Below are 12,891 nucleotides of genomic sequence, written 5' to 3'. Positions count from 1 at the left end.
CTTGTCAGTGTAAACCAAAATCACATCTATTTCAGACAAACACATGTACCTCAGAGCTGCATTTCCCATATGTGCAAATGCAAACTCCAAGGAACTGCGGAAGAGTTTTAAAAAGCATCATTAAGCCCAAGAACAAGCATCCTGTACTTCATTATTTTTCCTCTCTTCAAAATGACTGTGGCCTTAAATTTAAGTCCAGCTCATGCTAAAACCACCAGCAGTGGGGTGTAGGCAGGAGGACAGGGGAAATTTAATCCTGAGGAATAGTTTAAACCCGATCTATCAGGGTAGCAGAGGTGTCCAGCATATTTGGCCATGCCGTGCTGGCAGCCTGTCAATGGAGTGGCTGAGAACCTTCATCCTGGCCCCAGATATCTCCATGTTTCTGTGCCCCACAATGGGACCCATCCCTGCTCCAAGTGTCAGTGCCAGGGGCTGATTTTGTCCTCAGGTTTGGTGGCAGGAGCAGGGAGCCCAAGCAAAATGACCACACTGAGAAGATAATGTCCCTGCTTTTCTCCTCTTTGTATCCCAGCTCCTGGAGGGAGCAGAGAGGTGCTGCTGGCATCCCTTGGCAAGTGCCCTGCTTGTGTGTGGAGCCTGGGCATAGTCACGGTCAGATTTACAGATGCACAGAGGAATTGGGGTGCAGTGGGATCCCTCAGTGAAGGGCATGGGAGTCCTCAGACACAGGCAGCAGCATAGCACTTTGGTAGGATGGCTTTTAGCAGTGTTTTAAAAATGGCTTTCAGTCCATTTATTGCTGATCACATTAGTAGGCTAAGCAGGTATTTCAGTGTGCTCCCCTTCAGCAAGTCTGAGTCCCCTGAGGGCATCAAGTGCAGCCCAGAGCAGTGGGCTGTCAGATACTCTGAAGCCTTGTTCAGAAATGCCTTTTGGATGGAGCTGGCTGCCCTCCTGGGAGGTGCCCTGCTTTCCATCCCTGCTGCTGCTGCCCTGGCAGGGCTGGGGGAGCCGAGGGCCAGGCTGGCAGGCAGGTGCCTTTCTGTTCTGGGCAGCAGGGAGTGATGGAAGGGGGCAGCAGGGATGATGGATGGATGGGGGCAGCAGGGATGATGGATGGATGGGGGCAGCAGGGAGTGATGGATGCTGCACGGCTGGGGACGCCCTGGCAGGGCTCTGGCTCTCTGCTGCCCTGCCCTCTGAGGGGAGAGCCAGTGCTGCCTGTGCTCCCTGCCCCACGGCTGCTGGCCACCACACAGTGCCACAGCTCGCGTGGCTGCCCCTCTTCTGACGGGCAAAGCTGCTTGGGGCCAGGTTATATCTGTCTGCTGCTTTTTTAACCCAGAGCTGTACCTAAAATCATTCCCCTCTCTCCAATGCTCTTTTCTTTCAGTTAACTGAAAGGCACACTTCTCCTCCAGTTAAGCAGAAGGGAAAAGGAAGGCAGGAGGTGTTCTGGCTGCAGTCTGCTCCTGGTGCTTCGTCAGGACCCCGGCGCTGAGCTCAGGGTGTTGGTTACCCCACAAAAGGCTCGAGGGGAGCTGATGCTGCTTTCCCTGCCCAGCCCCAGGGTGGCTTGGCACCCCTGGCCAGGGAAAAAAGGCCTTTTCCTCGCAGGTTCCCGTTCCTGCACAGCCCACAGGTGGCTTTGAGTCATTCCGGGGCACTGGGGCCGCTGCCATTTCTTTGTGTGGTTCAGTAAAGCGAAATCCTCCTGCCCTGTACAGAGCTGCGTTTGCCATTCCTCCCAATTATGGCCATTAGGATCCCAGCAAGGTTTCTCAGGCTTCCCTCCTGGGGAGCTCCTGGAAGGTTCTGAGCTTTGCTGTCATTGCCCGTGTTCTCAGCAGCAGGAATTGTGAGGTATGTGCCTCCCCCCGGCCGTTCATTGCTGGCCATGGGACTGGATCCCGGCTGTCACTTTGGAATGAGTTAATTCCCGAGCAGAGCACAGCCCGCTCCTCCCCCGGGCGCTGCTCTGCCATTAGCCCGGGCTCTCCCGGGGTTAAAATCCAACCCGGCAGGGATGTTATTAGCGATTAATGAGCTGCTGTGCCAGCCAGCTGCAGGGGAGCTGGGGGCACGGCCAGGGGCAGGAGCTCAGAGCTGAGGGTGCTCCAGCTCCAGCAGCTCCTGCCCAGCCAGCCCTGTGCCCCAGGGGGACCCGGCTCTGCTCACAGTTCCATGTCCTTTCCATAAACACACAGAAATACACCTTTCTGCCAGAAACTGCATCCTCTTCTGTGCTTTTTCTTAGGGCAGATTTTCGTCTCCTGCCTCCCGAGGTAGCAGAGCAGCATTGAGTTTAGTGAGAATTGCTTTTTCCCTGTTAATTGAATTCTCAAAACACCGCTCTTTCTCCAATACAAGGTACAAGCTTGTAACCTTTTTCCTCTTTTTGTTTTGTTTTGAAGAGGGGGACAGAGGGTGTATGGGAACAGGGGCAACTCCATGCACTTAGAGCAACTTCCTTTAAAAAATATTCTGTTTATTTGTATTCTGCTGCCACAATGCCACCATAAAGCATTCCTGGTACCTTCCCTTACTTACAGACAGTGCTAGTGGGCAGAGTTAAATTGTACCTAAGGCACTTGAGATGGGCTGGAACGAAATGAGGGCATTTTAATTCAGGTTAACATTTTTCAGATGCTTGTGAATGTGGGGGGATGATAGATCTAGAAAAACATCATCTCTCCTCCTCAGAGCCTGATCTGCCTGACCTTGCATGCAGCGTGTGGTTACAAGTTTTCTCACATTTCTGCTGTGTGGAAACAGCCTGATAGGGATGGGTAGCATCTTTCTAGGGATGCTGAGTTTTCCCTGCTTTTCACACGTAGCCGTCGCTCTCGGATTCATACATAATTTTACTCCAAGCTGACAGGGTTACATGCGCTCTCTATTAAGCAACATATGTTAGCTCAGTTCTCCAGAAAGGGCAATTTTAATGCTCTGCCAGTAGGAGTGCGTTGCACAATGATGCATACACCAGCTGGCTTCTTTTCCTTCCAAAGTTATTTAAATACTGAACTCTGCACAAAAGACAGATGTTGAAAATAGACTCCCACTAACCTGAGGTTGATGGGAAGGCTCCTGTGCTCTGATGGAATAGATGTTTCTCTTCCATTTGAAAAGATGAATGTGGTTTTTTGTAGGCAGGGTAAAATTAAGGGATAGTCTTTTTTCACTTAGCTGGTTGGATTTTATGAGTGATCTTGTACTTCTTTTGCATTACTGAGACCACCTTTGATTTTCTTCTCAAATAGTTGCAGGGCTTTTTAACTGATGTGTCTCAGATGTCCGTTTTCAGTCTTTCCTCAAAAATTTTAATGCAGCTCTTAGAGCTTCGGTGGGAGACCAACTGGGGAGCTGTGCAAGTCCAGGAACAGATTATTTTGTTGTTTCCTTTCCCATTTTCTGTGTATTTTCCTGAAATTAATACTTTTCTTTCTTCTGGCATTGCTACATAGCTATAAAAAAGGATTAATATAAATAACCCAAGCTTGTAATATTATTACAGATATTTAAAGGTCCAGAAACATACCCAAGATGGGCAAAATGGCTGGGTTGAAAGCTCAGAAAGCTCTTCTGTTACGGCATTTAATTGGTTATAAGTAGTACAGTGAAATCCTGCATGGTGTGAAACCAAAGGGGATCATGGGAATGCTGTGCAAATCCTCTTTCCTTTCTTGATTTCAAGCTGGATAATTATTTCTGTATCTGTTCTTTATTGAGCTGGAGGCTAGGATTCAGCTCTCCAAGAGGGAGCCATGGGTGGCTGAGCTTAATCACATATGAAATGTGGTTTTTCTCCTGAGGCAGTCACCAAATCCCAGTGCAGTGCCCAGCGAGTGTGGGGAGAATTGCTGCCACCCAGCTCCCTGCACCCAAACACACAGATGTTCCTCCTGCACATCTCTGGGAATGCAGGATTGGGAGGCAGTGGAAACATGGGGGTTTCCTTTTCCTGTGGCTCAGCCAGTGCCTGCTTGTTTTGGGTGCAGCGGCTGTGGCTGTGCACACCATCTCAGAGACCCTTTGGTGGCATTTCCAACCCTGTCATCATCACCTCTGCTCTCCTCCCGCAGCAAGAACAGCTAAATCCCTCAGCCCTCTCAAGCTTTCTCTCTTTGTTTTGCAGCAGAAGGAGGAACACTGGCAAACAGGGGCAGGCACAGCAGATCTCTGTGCTGGGCAGAGCAGTCGTCAAGAACAGCTCCAAGCCAGGGAGGTCCTGATCAGTTGTACAGATGTTCTTCCATGGCCCATTAAGGGTGTTGGTTCACCCCTTGCAGTCTCTGTGGCTCAGATCTCACTCAGAGGAGCTGCACAAAGCTGACACTTCCTTACACCAAGTTAGGAAGCCCCTCAAAATTAGCAATGGCATCTCCTGGCCCGTGGGAGCCAGCATACTTTCCCTGCAGAGCCCCGGAATGTGAGAGGCAGCTGGGCAGAGTTGCTGTCCTGTGGCATGCTCCTCCTGGCTGATCTGTTCCTGAGCCAGGGTCAGTGTTGCATGGGAGCCCCCTGGGCTGGAGTTCATTAGTGCTGCTGCCTGATTGCTCTAATGAGGGCTGGGGTGGGCAGCAGCTCCCTGAGCACATGGCTCAGGCTTGCAGAGGCGCTTGGCTCTCCAATCGGTGTCAGGATAAAGGCCAGGATTTATGGAAGGGCTTAACAAATCTGTCTGCTCGGTCCTTCTGAGAATTTGACTTCTTTGCTTCCAGTGGGTTTTGCTGGAGTTCTGCCATGACCCAGGCACAAGGGGGCTTTGGCTTCAGCGTGGCAGAGGCTCAGCAGCTCTTCCCATGGCACTCCCAGAGCCAAGCTTGGGGTGAGCCTGGGCAGAATCCCTTGCCCGCAGCCAGGGATTGTGGAAGGCTCTCCAAGGAGCTCTGTATGATTCTATCCCTGAAACGTGCCAGAGCTGGGTAGCATCTGTGCTGAAACCTCCTGGCCAGTCTGCATCGCTGTCCAGGGGCTGTTTTTCACTCATAAAACATACTAAAAATAGTCTGTTTTACCCTGAGATATTTTTCTCTCTTCCAAGCCTACATCAGTTGCACTTGGGGTAGTACAGAATGGAAGCCCCGCAGCACCAGGAGCTCCAAAATGCAACTGGATGTTGCAAATGAGTGATTTGTTAGGACCAATAAATCAGGCATCAGCACCAAGGTGCCATGCAGTCACCCTGGATGCTGCAGAGAGCTTCCAGGTCGGCCTGCAGCTCCTGGAAAATCACATGCAGAGCCTCAGAAAGGACTGGGATAATTACTGCAAGGCTGTCAGGCCAAAGCTCACCTTTTCAGGGCTAAATCAAGACATTTCTTTAGTGTTAGGTACCAGGCACTGGTCTAGTGTCCTGACAAGACACAAAGAAAGGGGTCTTGAGTGCAGTTTCATCTCTGCTGGTAATGATGGGGATGGCACTTGGTGGGTTCTTTGGTGAGACCCTTCTCCATGAGGAATAAGCCATGCAAGCAGCATGTGGGGATGTGCTGGGGGCTTTGAGGCTGACCAAAGCCACGGTGGGAGCCTGACCTCTGCTTTCTCCAGCCCATCACCATGGCTTCAGCCCCAGTGTGGGTGGGCTTGCCCAGTCAGTGCTTGGGGGAGGGCAGAGCTGTGTTCCCTGCACTGTTTCCCAAGCCTTCTGAATCTGCAGTCCCCTTCAGCCACTTTAAATGGCTTTGAGGAATTGTGCTTTCAGGTCTTTTATCATTGCTCACAGGTCAGGGCCAGCAGCTTTGCTGCCTGCTGGCTGTGGCTGCCAGAGCTGATGCATCACGCCGTGCTGGAGCTGTCACAGGAGGCTGGTGTGGGCAGGGCGCCGCTCCCTCTGCAGAGACACTGCCCAAATGGGAGAGCATAAAGCAAATCCCCTGCCTCAGGCAGGCCAGGGCAGCGTGCAGGGCTTTTTCTGGGCACAGAGGGTCTGTCCCCATGGCTGTGCACAGCTCCCTGCAAGTGGGACCAGTATATCAGGTGCCTGATGTGGCTGCACTGATGTGGCAAACCAGTCGTGGGACTCCTCAAAAGTCCCACAGCAGGATCATGCTTATTGAGCCTACTCCTCTGCCAGCCTTCTCCCCACTTGTAACACACTAAAGGCCAAAGTGGGTGGATTTGGGGGAATCTAATTCTCTCCCCAGGCCAGAGCAGAGCTTTGTGTTTAGTCACTGATCTTTGGAAGTTCCTGTTGGGATTTTTTCCTGTCCGGTGACTTCTAATTGAGATGGGTAATTGCATTATCCCATCTCCCATGGAGGGGTCCTCAGAATCCTCAGCAGTCATCTTCAGTTTTATACTGAGCCCAAAAATACCCAGCTCAGAATGGCATTTCACTTTCCAGAGCTCAGCAATGGCCACCAGCCAGGGGGGCAAGTGCAGCCAGGCTGCGGATCCTTGGGGGTATGGTGGTCCCTCTCTGGGGAGGCACAGCCCTTCAGAGGGGCAGGCCAAGGGCCTTTGAAACACAAGCTAACATGCCCAGCAGCATCCTGAACTGGGTAGAGCATTATCCACATCCAGGGGCTGGATTGCTTTGGTGTGTGCTCCTCGAGATGCTGGGCACTGCAGAGCAAAAAGACCCCTTGTCCTGTCCTAGCATGGGTGTACAAGGTTGATGTGGGAGACAGGAGAACCTGCCCCTGTCCCTCTTGCCCCTCCCTGGGGCTGTCCTGGCACAGGAAGGCTAACTCAGGTGTTTCCTTCCACCTCCTGCAGTATGAGTTTAAAGCCAAGAATATCAAGAAGAAGAAGGTGAATCTCATCGTGTCGGTGGATGGCGTGAAGGTCATTCTGAAGAAGAAGAAGAAGGTAGGCAGCACTGGTCCCTGGGGCAGCAGTGCCTCAGCAGCAGAGCCCCTCTCCTCCTGGTGCAGGGCCCTTGCAGCATCCTTGAACTTCTGGGAAGCTCTGGTGGGCTGGGAGAGGGAGGCACAGGCTGGGTCAGCCTGGTGTGGGTCACGTTCCTGCAGGGTGGCTGAGCCAGTCCTGCTGTGGTGCACAAGGGGCTCAGGGGGCCCTGGGGGAGGTGATGTGGGATGTGACTGGTCCCCAGAAGGACCCGACCCTCAGCAAAGGGTTGCAGGGGAGCAGCAGCAGAGCTGTGACAGGAGCTTCCCAAGTATGTCCCCAGACTGTCTCTGTGCCCTGTCCTTGTTCTCAAGGACAGCATCTGACGTACTCATTTTCAGCTTCTTTCATTGCAGAAAAAAGAATGGGCCTGGGACGAGAACAAAATGCTCGTCATGCATGATCCCATCTACAGGTAAGGCTGCTGGGCGAGGGGACAGGCTTGTGTGGCTCTGCTGTCCCCCTTACCCACACCACACCAGCACTGTGCTGGGCACTGGAGAGCCACCACCATGCTGTGGAGGGCAGCTCATGGAGCTTCCTGAAGCCTCCAGCTCTCCTCCTTCTTCTTCCCAAAAGTCAAGAGCAGGGGGTGTCTGTTCCAGGGAGGCCAAACTGGAGCAAGAGAGGCCCCCAGCCATGCTGGGGAGGGGGTGGCAGGCACCTGGGCAAGGCATCCAGCTCTGTGGGGTGGGGTTTGCTTCCAGCTGGCCAGGAGTGGGGTTTGCTCTTCTCAATCCCTGGAGGGCTCCTGGGCTGCTGATGCTGTCCCTGGGGGCTGAGCAAAGAAGTCCTGTGCTGCCTTTGCAAAATGTTTGCTGCTGCTGAATCAGCCAGCAAATTTTCCCAGCTGAGGTAAAACCACTGCCAAAATATTCTGATGGGCTTTAGCAGGGATGTGCAGAGGTTGGGCATCTGCAGCACCCTGTGCCTTGGGAAGCATTGGTTGTGGCCTTGGCCTTGTCCCATGGGAATGTGGGTAATGTGTATGCTTATATCCTTTCCATTCCGTCCTTGCAGGATATTCTATGTATCTCATGACTCCCAGGACCTAAAGATCTTCAGCTACATTGCCAGGGATGGGTCTAGCAATGTCTTCAGGTGCAACGTCTTCAAGTCCAAGAAGAAGGTAAGATGCCAGGATGCACATCTTGCCCTGCTGTACTCTGGCTGGAGCAGCTGGGCAGGACCCCTTGGATGTGAGAGCCCTGAGGGCTGTGCCAGCCTGGGGGGCGCAGGGGCAGCCCAGCTGCAGTTCCCTGTGCCCTCCTGTCCCCGGCAGAGCCAAGCCATGCGCATTGTGCGGACGGTGGGGCAGGCGTTCGAGGTGTGCCACAAGCTGAGCCTGCAGCACACCCAGCAGAACGCTGACGGCCAGGAGGACGCAGACAGCGACAGGAACGGAGACGACCTGGACGTCCCAGGTATTCTTCAGGGGTGCAGGTGTAGGGGTGGCGTGGGGCCCCAGAGCCTGGCAGGTGTGGGTCACAGAGGCACTGCCTTCCCATACTGCCCCTGGATGGCTGACACCTCTGGGCAATGGATTTGCACAGCAATCTGGCCTGCTGTGCTCCAGGCTCAAGCTGGGATCTTGCCCAGCAAGAAACCTTCTCTAGGTGTTAGCCATGATCCTCTCAGACATCCCCCTTGCTGAGAGCCCATTAGCAGAGCCCGGGGCTCTGCTCTGTGCTTGGCTGCACACGCTGCAAACATTCCCTCGCTGCTACCGTACAAGGGGGCCCAAGCACGTACCTTCCTCGTGTCCTCTCTGCAATTCCCAGAATGGACACAGCCATGTTTGTGCTCTCCCATCAAGCTGTCAGGGCTGCAAGCAGGCTGCAGACCCTGCTCCCTCTCAGCCCTGTGGGTAGAGGGTGCAGGGATGCCTGGCTGGGGGGCTGCTGGTCCAGCCCCATCACCCTGAGCGGGGTCCCAGGGAGCAGCCTTGCTCCTTGGCACCGGTGCCTGTGTTGGAGGGGAGGCAGAAGTTCTACGAGAGCTTAGTCAAACCCTTTCAGTGCCAGGTGGGACACTGGCAGGTCCTGCTGCCTGTCTGTGTGTGAATTCCCTGCCCTGCCCTGCCATGCTGTGGGCTGGATCCCCCACATCCTAACAGGAGCAGCCTGGGCTGGGCTGCAGTTTCCTGCTCGCCTCTGTAACCAGTGCTGTCCTGATGACCTAATCATCGGGCTGCCCTGGACCGGTCATTGTTTGCTTTTCCTCCACACAATGTCCCGGCCACAATATGCAGCTCCCTGGGGAATTCAGAGCATCTGTTTTTTGTTTTTCTTTCCCGTAATCTCTTGTTTACCTTTCTTCAGCTTTATCTGTGTTTTCTGTTCTTGGTGGCCCGTTTGTCTCACATCAGGGCTTTTGGCTGCCCTTCCCCGGGTTTGGTGTGCTGGGGCTGGGTGTGTTTTTAGCTGCAAGCCTCTTCCTGAGCAGCAGCAGGAAGAGCAGCCCCGTCTCTGTGTACCTGCTTCCCGGAGGGTGGCTGGGTGGCACGGGGGCGGTGGGACCCGCGCTGGGCATCGCTGCCCACGCCACGGGTGAGCTCAGTGGGCTCCTGGGGCCGTGCCCTGCCCTGCTCCCGCAGCCTGTCGCCTCTCCGGCGTGGAGAGAGCGGCCGCCTCGGCCGAGGAGACCGACATCGACGCCGTGGAGCTGCCGCTGCCCGGAGCCGACATCCTGGACTTCAGCCGCGGCGTCACCGACCTCGATGCTGTGGGCAAGGAGGTGGGTGCCATGCCGGGCCCAGGGTGCTGCCCTGCCCTCTCCTCTCAGGGGGTGGCACGGCCCCACCCCACGACTCTGAGGGCCCAGGGGTCAGCAGGGATTGTGCAGCATTCCCCAGCTCCAGGATCAAAGCCATCGGCCGCTGCAGGGCTGCCCTTTGGCTGGGGCCCAGGGGAGAGAGCCGTCCCGAGGCTCAGCTATGTGCAGCCACACGGAAAGGGTTTGGGGCTGAGCTGATAGGGACTTTTTTCCACCAAAAACACAAAAATAAAAGACTTTTTTGATACAGTGGAAATTCCCACGGGAAGCGTCAGCCTTTTCGGGAATTTTCTACAAAAGTATGTGGGTTGTTGTTGAAACTGAAAAAGTACTGTTTTCAAAGGTTGTAAGCACCCTCAGCAAAGTGTGCATTAGCTGTGAATGCAGCTGCTTCTTTTCTGGGTATTTAGCATGGCTGCTCTGTGCCAAAGCTCATGTGTGCCTTTCTGAGGTGAGTGCCAGGGGATCACACCTTCAACACTGGTGTTTTGCAGAGCTGCCTCCACCCTGAAGATATCCTGACAGCATCGCCCAAGATGCTGCTGCCCTCGTCTGCCCAGCTGCCCGACCTGGGAACACCCCTCTCTGCCCACCACCAGATGCAGCTTCTCCAGCAACTCCTGCAGCAGCAGCAGCAGCAGACACAAGTGGCCGTGGCACAGGTTCTCCCCTCCCTTCTTTCCCAGGGGCAGTGGCAGGGCTGGGACACACTGCTGAACTCCTTGGGGCTGCTGGAGTCTCCTGCCTGGAGGCAGCGTTGAAGGCAGGAGCTCCATGGGGAGGGAGCTCCATGGGGTGCTTGCTTTCCACCAGGTGTCTGGGGCCTTTGGCTCTGTCTGCTCCCCAGAGCCCTGCCTCAGTGACTGGTGTGCCTGGACTGTGCAGCTGGCAGCTCATTCTCCATGCAGCTATTTCTCATTGAAGCAGCTCTGGCTGCTTTATCCAGCTCATTACCTGAGCTTTACTTGTTCCCTGACCTGCACTGAGCTAGCTGCAATTCATCAACTTTTTTCATGGCCCAAGCGATGGACTCCAGCAGCCTTTCCGTGCTGCCCCATGGCTTTGCTCCTCTCACATCAGTAAATCAGTATTTGTTGATCAGTTCTGGCTGAGCTGCTGCCTCCAGAGCCCACATGCCTTTTGGGGTCACAGACTCCCTCTGGAAGTGGGATCTGCATTATTGGGGAGTCCTTTGTGTCTGTCCAAGTATAGTGTTGCTCACAATCCAAAATGCTCCATGATCCTGCTTGAAGTGTAAAATATTGCACCCCTTGCTCTTGCTCTGCCTTTGCAGCATGTTGTAAATCCCAGTCCTTTGCCTGGTCTCCTGTCACTCCCAGGCTCGCTGTGTTCGAGCTCGGCTCTGCCAAGGACACTGCTGTGGCACCTTGCTGGCCACATTTGGGCAGCAGCTGCCTGCTGGCACAGCTGGCACTGCCTCCTGATACCCATCTGTGGGGGCAGGTTCCCCCAGCTGGGCAGCTTCAGGGGCCCTGCAGCTGCAGCTCACAGCTTGGCAGGTACAGAGAGCTTCCTCTTCTTCCTCAAGGTCACTTTCTAGGGCACAGTAAAATAGCCTTTTGTATTTGGTGGGGATATTTTTAGTTTTGGGTTATTTTTGTTTTGGAAATTTTTTTGTTTGATTTTTTTGGGGTTTTTTGTGTTTTTTTTTTTTTTTTTTTTTTTTTTTTTTTTTTTTGTTTGTTTGGTTGATTTTTTGTTTGTTTTTTGGTTTGGGGGTTTTTTTTGTTTGTTTGTTTAGTTGTGAATCTGTGCTTTCCTGGTTCCAGTCCTTGCTGGAACAGTTGTAGGAGCTGTGAGTGAGTGCCAGGAAGGGGTGCTGAGCCCAAGTGGCCCCCAGGTCACTGCTGTTCCCTTGTGTTAATTTCTGGAGTTCTCCCTGCTGGAATGCAGATCAGAGAGCTGCCCTGGGCAGGAGCTCTGGGCTGTCTGCCCTCAGGGCATGGTTCTGGGGACACAGATGTTTGCACAGAGGTGCCTGTGCTGAAATCAGGGTGGTATTGCCCGTGGGCTGCCCACAGGCATTGCTTCCCAGAGCCAGGCTGAGCAGCCAGCTCGCACCTGAGAGGCAGCACCCCTCAGCAGCAGCCTGCCATCTGTGGTGCTCCAGCCCCTCCTTGTGACAGAGGCCACTGGCTGGGCCCTGTTTCTGGGAAAGCTTCCCAAAGAGACAGCTTTTCCAGGGCCAGCTCTGCTGCACGGCTGTGCCCTCGTGCACCCGCTGCACCATCCAGTCGAGTGTGTCTCCTCTGCTGCATCCATCCGGCTCCTCCTGGGCTGCCCTTTCCATGCACATCTGCAGCTCACGTGCACCCCTGACAGTTCAGCCAGTGCTGCCTGCCTGGCCTTGGGCTTTCCATCAGGGAGGCCGGGGGTAAAATGTGCTGAGTCCTGGTGTGACACCACCCACACACTCCCCATCACATCTGCAGTACGTGCAGGGAATGGCTGCTTCATCACATCATGGGTTGGGATGCTGGTGAGCCCTGGGAGATGGGCAGGGATGGCCAGAGTTGAAGCCCTCAACCCCCGAGCAGCATCTGCCCGTGCTCACCCGCTGTATCCTGTCCAGGTCCACCTGCTGAAGGATCAGCTGGCAGCAGAGGCAGCGGCACGGCTGGAGGCCCAGGCTCGTGTGCACCAGCTCCTGCTCCAGAACAAGGACTTGCTGCAGCACATCTCACTGCTGGTCAAACAGGTGCAGGAGCTGGAGCTGAAGCTGGCGGGGAACACGACCAGTAAGCGCTGCCGCCCATTCCTCTCCCCTCGCAGCTAGCCAGGGCTGTGGGGGACATGCATGCAGGTGTTTTTCTTGGGGTTCTGTGTGCATTTCCAGTTATTTTGTTCAGAGGGATATTTGTGCCCTTCTGGCCTGGCTTGTGTGTGTGCATGCATGCAGCATGGGAAGGGGCTTGGGGAGGGCTGTATGGACAGGTAGTCACCTACCTCCATCAGCTGTATGTTCGCTTTCCCCAGTGGCTGCATGCTCCAGGCCAGCTCCATACCTGCCCAAGAGCCCCTATTTGACCTTCCATCTCCAACAGATGTGGCCATCAGCTCTCTGCAGGAGCTGGGCTGGAAGAGAGTTAACTTCTTGTCCTGGAGAACTGGCCCTTCGTTGGCCAGCAGCAGCTCCTGGCATTAGTGACACCAAATAAGCCCCTCAAAACAGCAAGAGTGGAGAGGTTGATACTCAAACGACCCCAGACTGTCCTCCTCTGGCCAGTGTGCAGCCAGCTGCGGTGGCCAGGGGATGCCCAGGCAAGCTGGGCCTCT

The 12,891-nt window shown here is 54.5% G+C and overlaps 1 protein-coding gene across 3 annotated transcripts in view; it reads left to right on the top strand.

The window, feature by feature from the left end:
- The window catches only part of NOS1AP (nitric oxide synthase 1 adaptor protein), a 42,880-nt gene that overhangs the window by 22,563 nt on the left and 7,426 nt on the right, over positions 1-12,891 (top strand). For 2 of the 3 annotated variants that reach the window (XM_058808223.1, XM_058808225.1), the window contains exons 3-9: positions 6,688-6,780; positions 7,176-7,234; positions 7,840-7,948; positions 8,102-8,243; positions 9,416-9,555; positions 10,089-10,256; positions 12,188-12,353. In XM_058808223.1, the coding sequence (XP_058664206.1) occupies positions 6,688-6,780; positions 7,176-7,234; positions 7,840-7,948; positions 8,102-8,243; positions 9,416-9,555; positions 10,089-10,256; positions 12,188-12,353 (877 nt within the window). Of the gene's footprint in view, positions 1-6,687; positions 6,781-7,160; positions 7,235-7,839; positions 7,949-8,101; positions 8,244-9,415; positions 9,556-10,088; positions 10,257-12,187; positions 12,354-12,891 lie in introns of all 3 variants that reach the window. The other variant, XM_058808224.1, reaches the window with a different exon arrangement.

The sequence above is a fragment of the Ammospiza caudacuta genome, chromosome 7, assembly GCF_027887145.1.
Source record: "Ammospiza caudacuta isolate bAmmCau1 chromosome 7, bAmmCau1.pri, whole genome shotgun sequence".
In the NCBI taxonomy this organism is placed as follows: domain Eukaryota; kingdom Metazoa; phylum Chordata; class Aves; order Passeriformes; family Passerellidae; genus Ammospiza; species Ammospiza caudacuta.
Note: the sequence above shows the minus strand (reverse complement) of the source record. Positions and strands in the feature narration are given on the sequence as shown.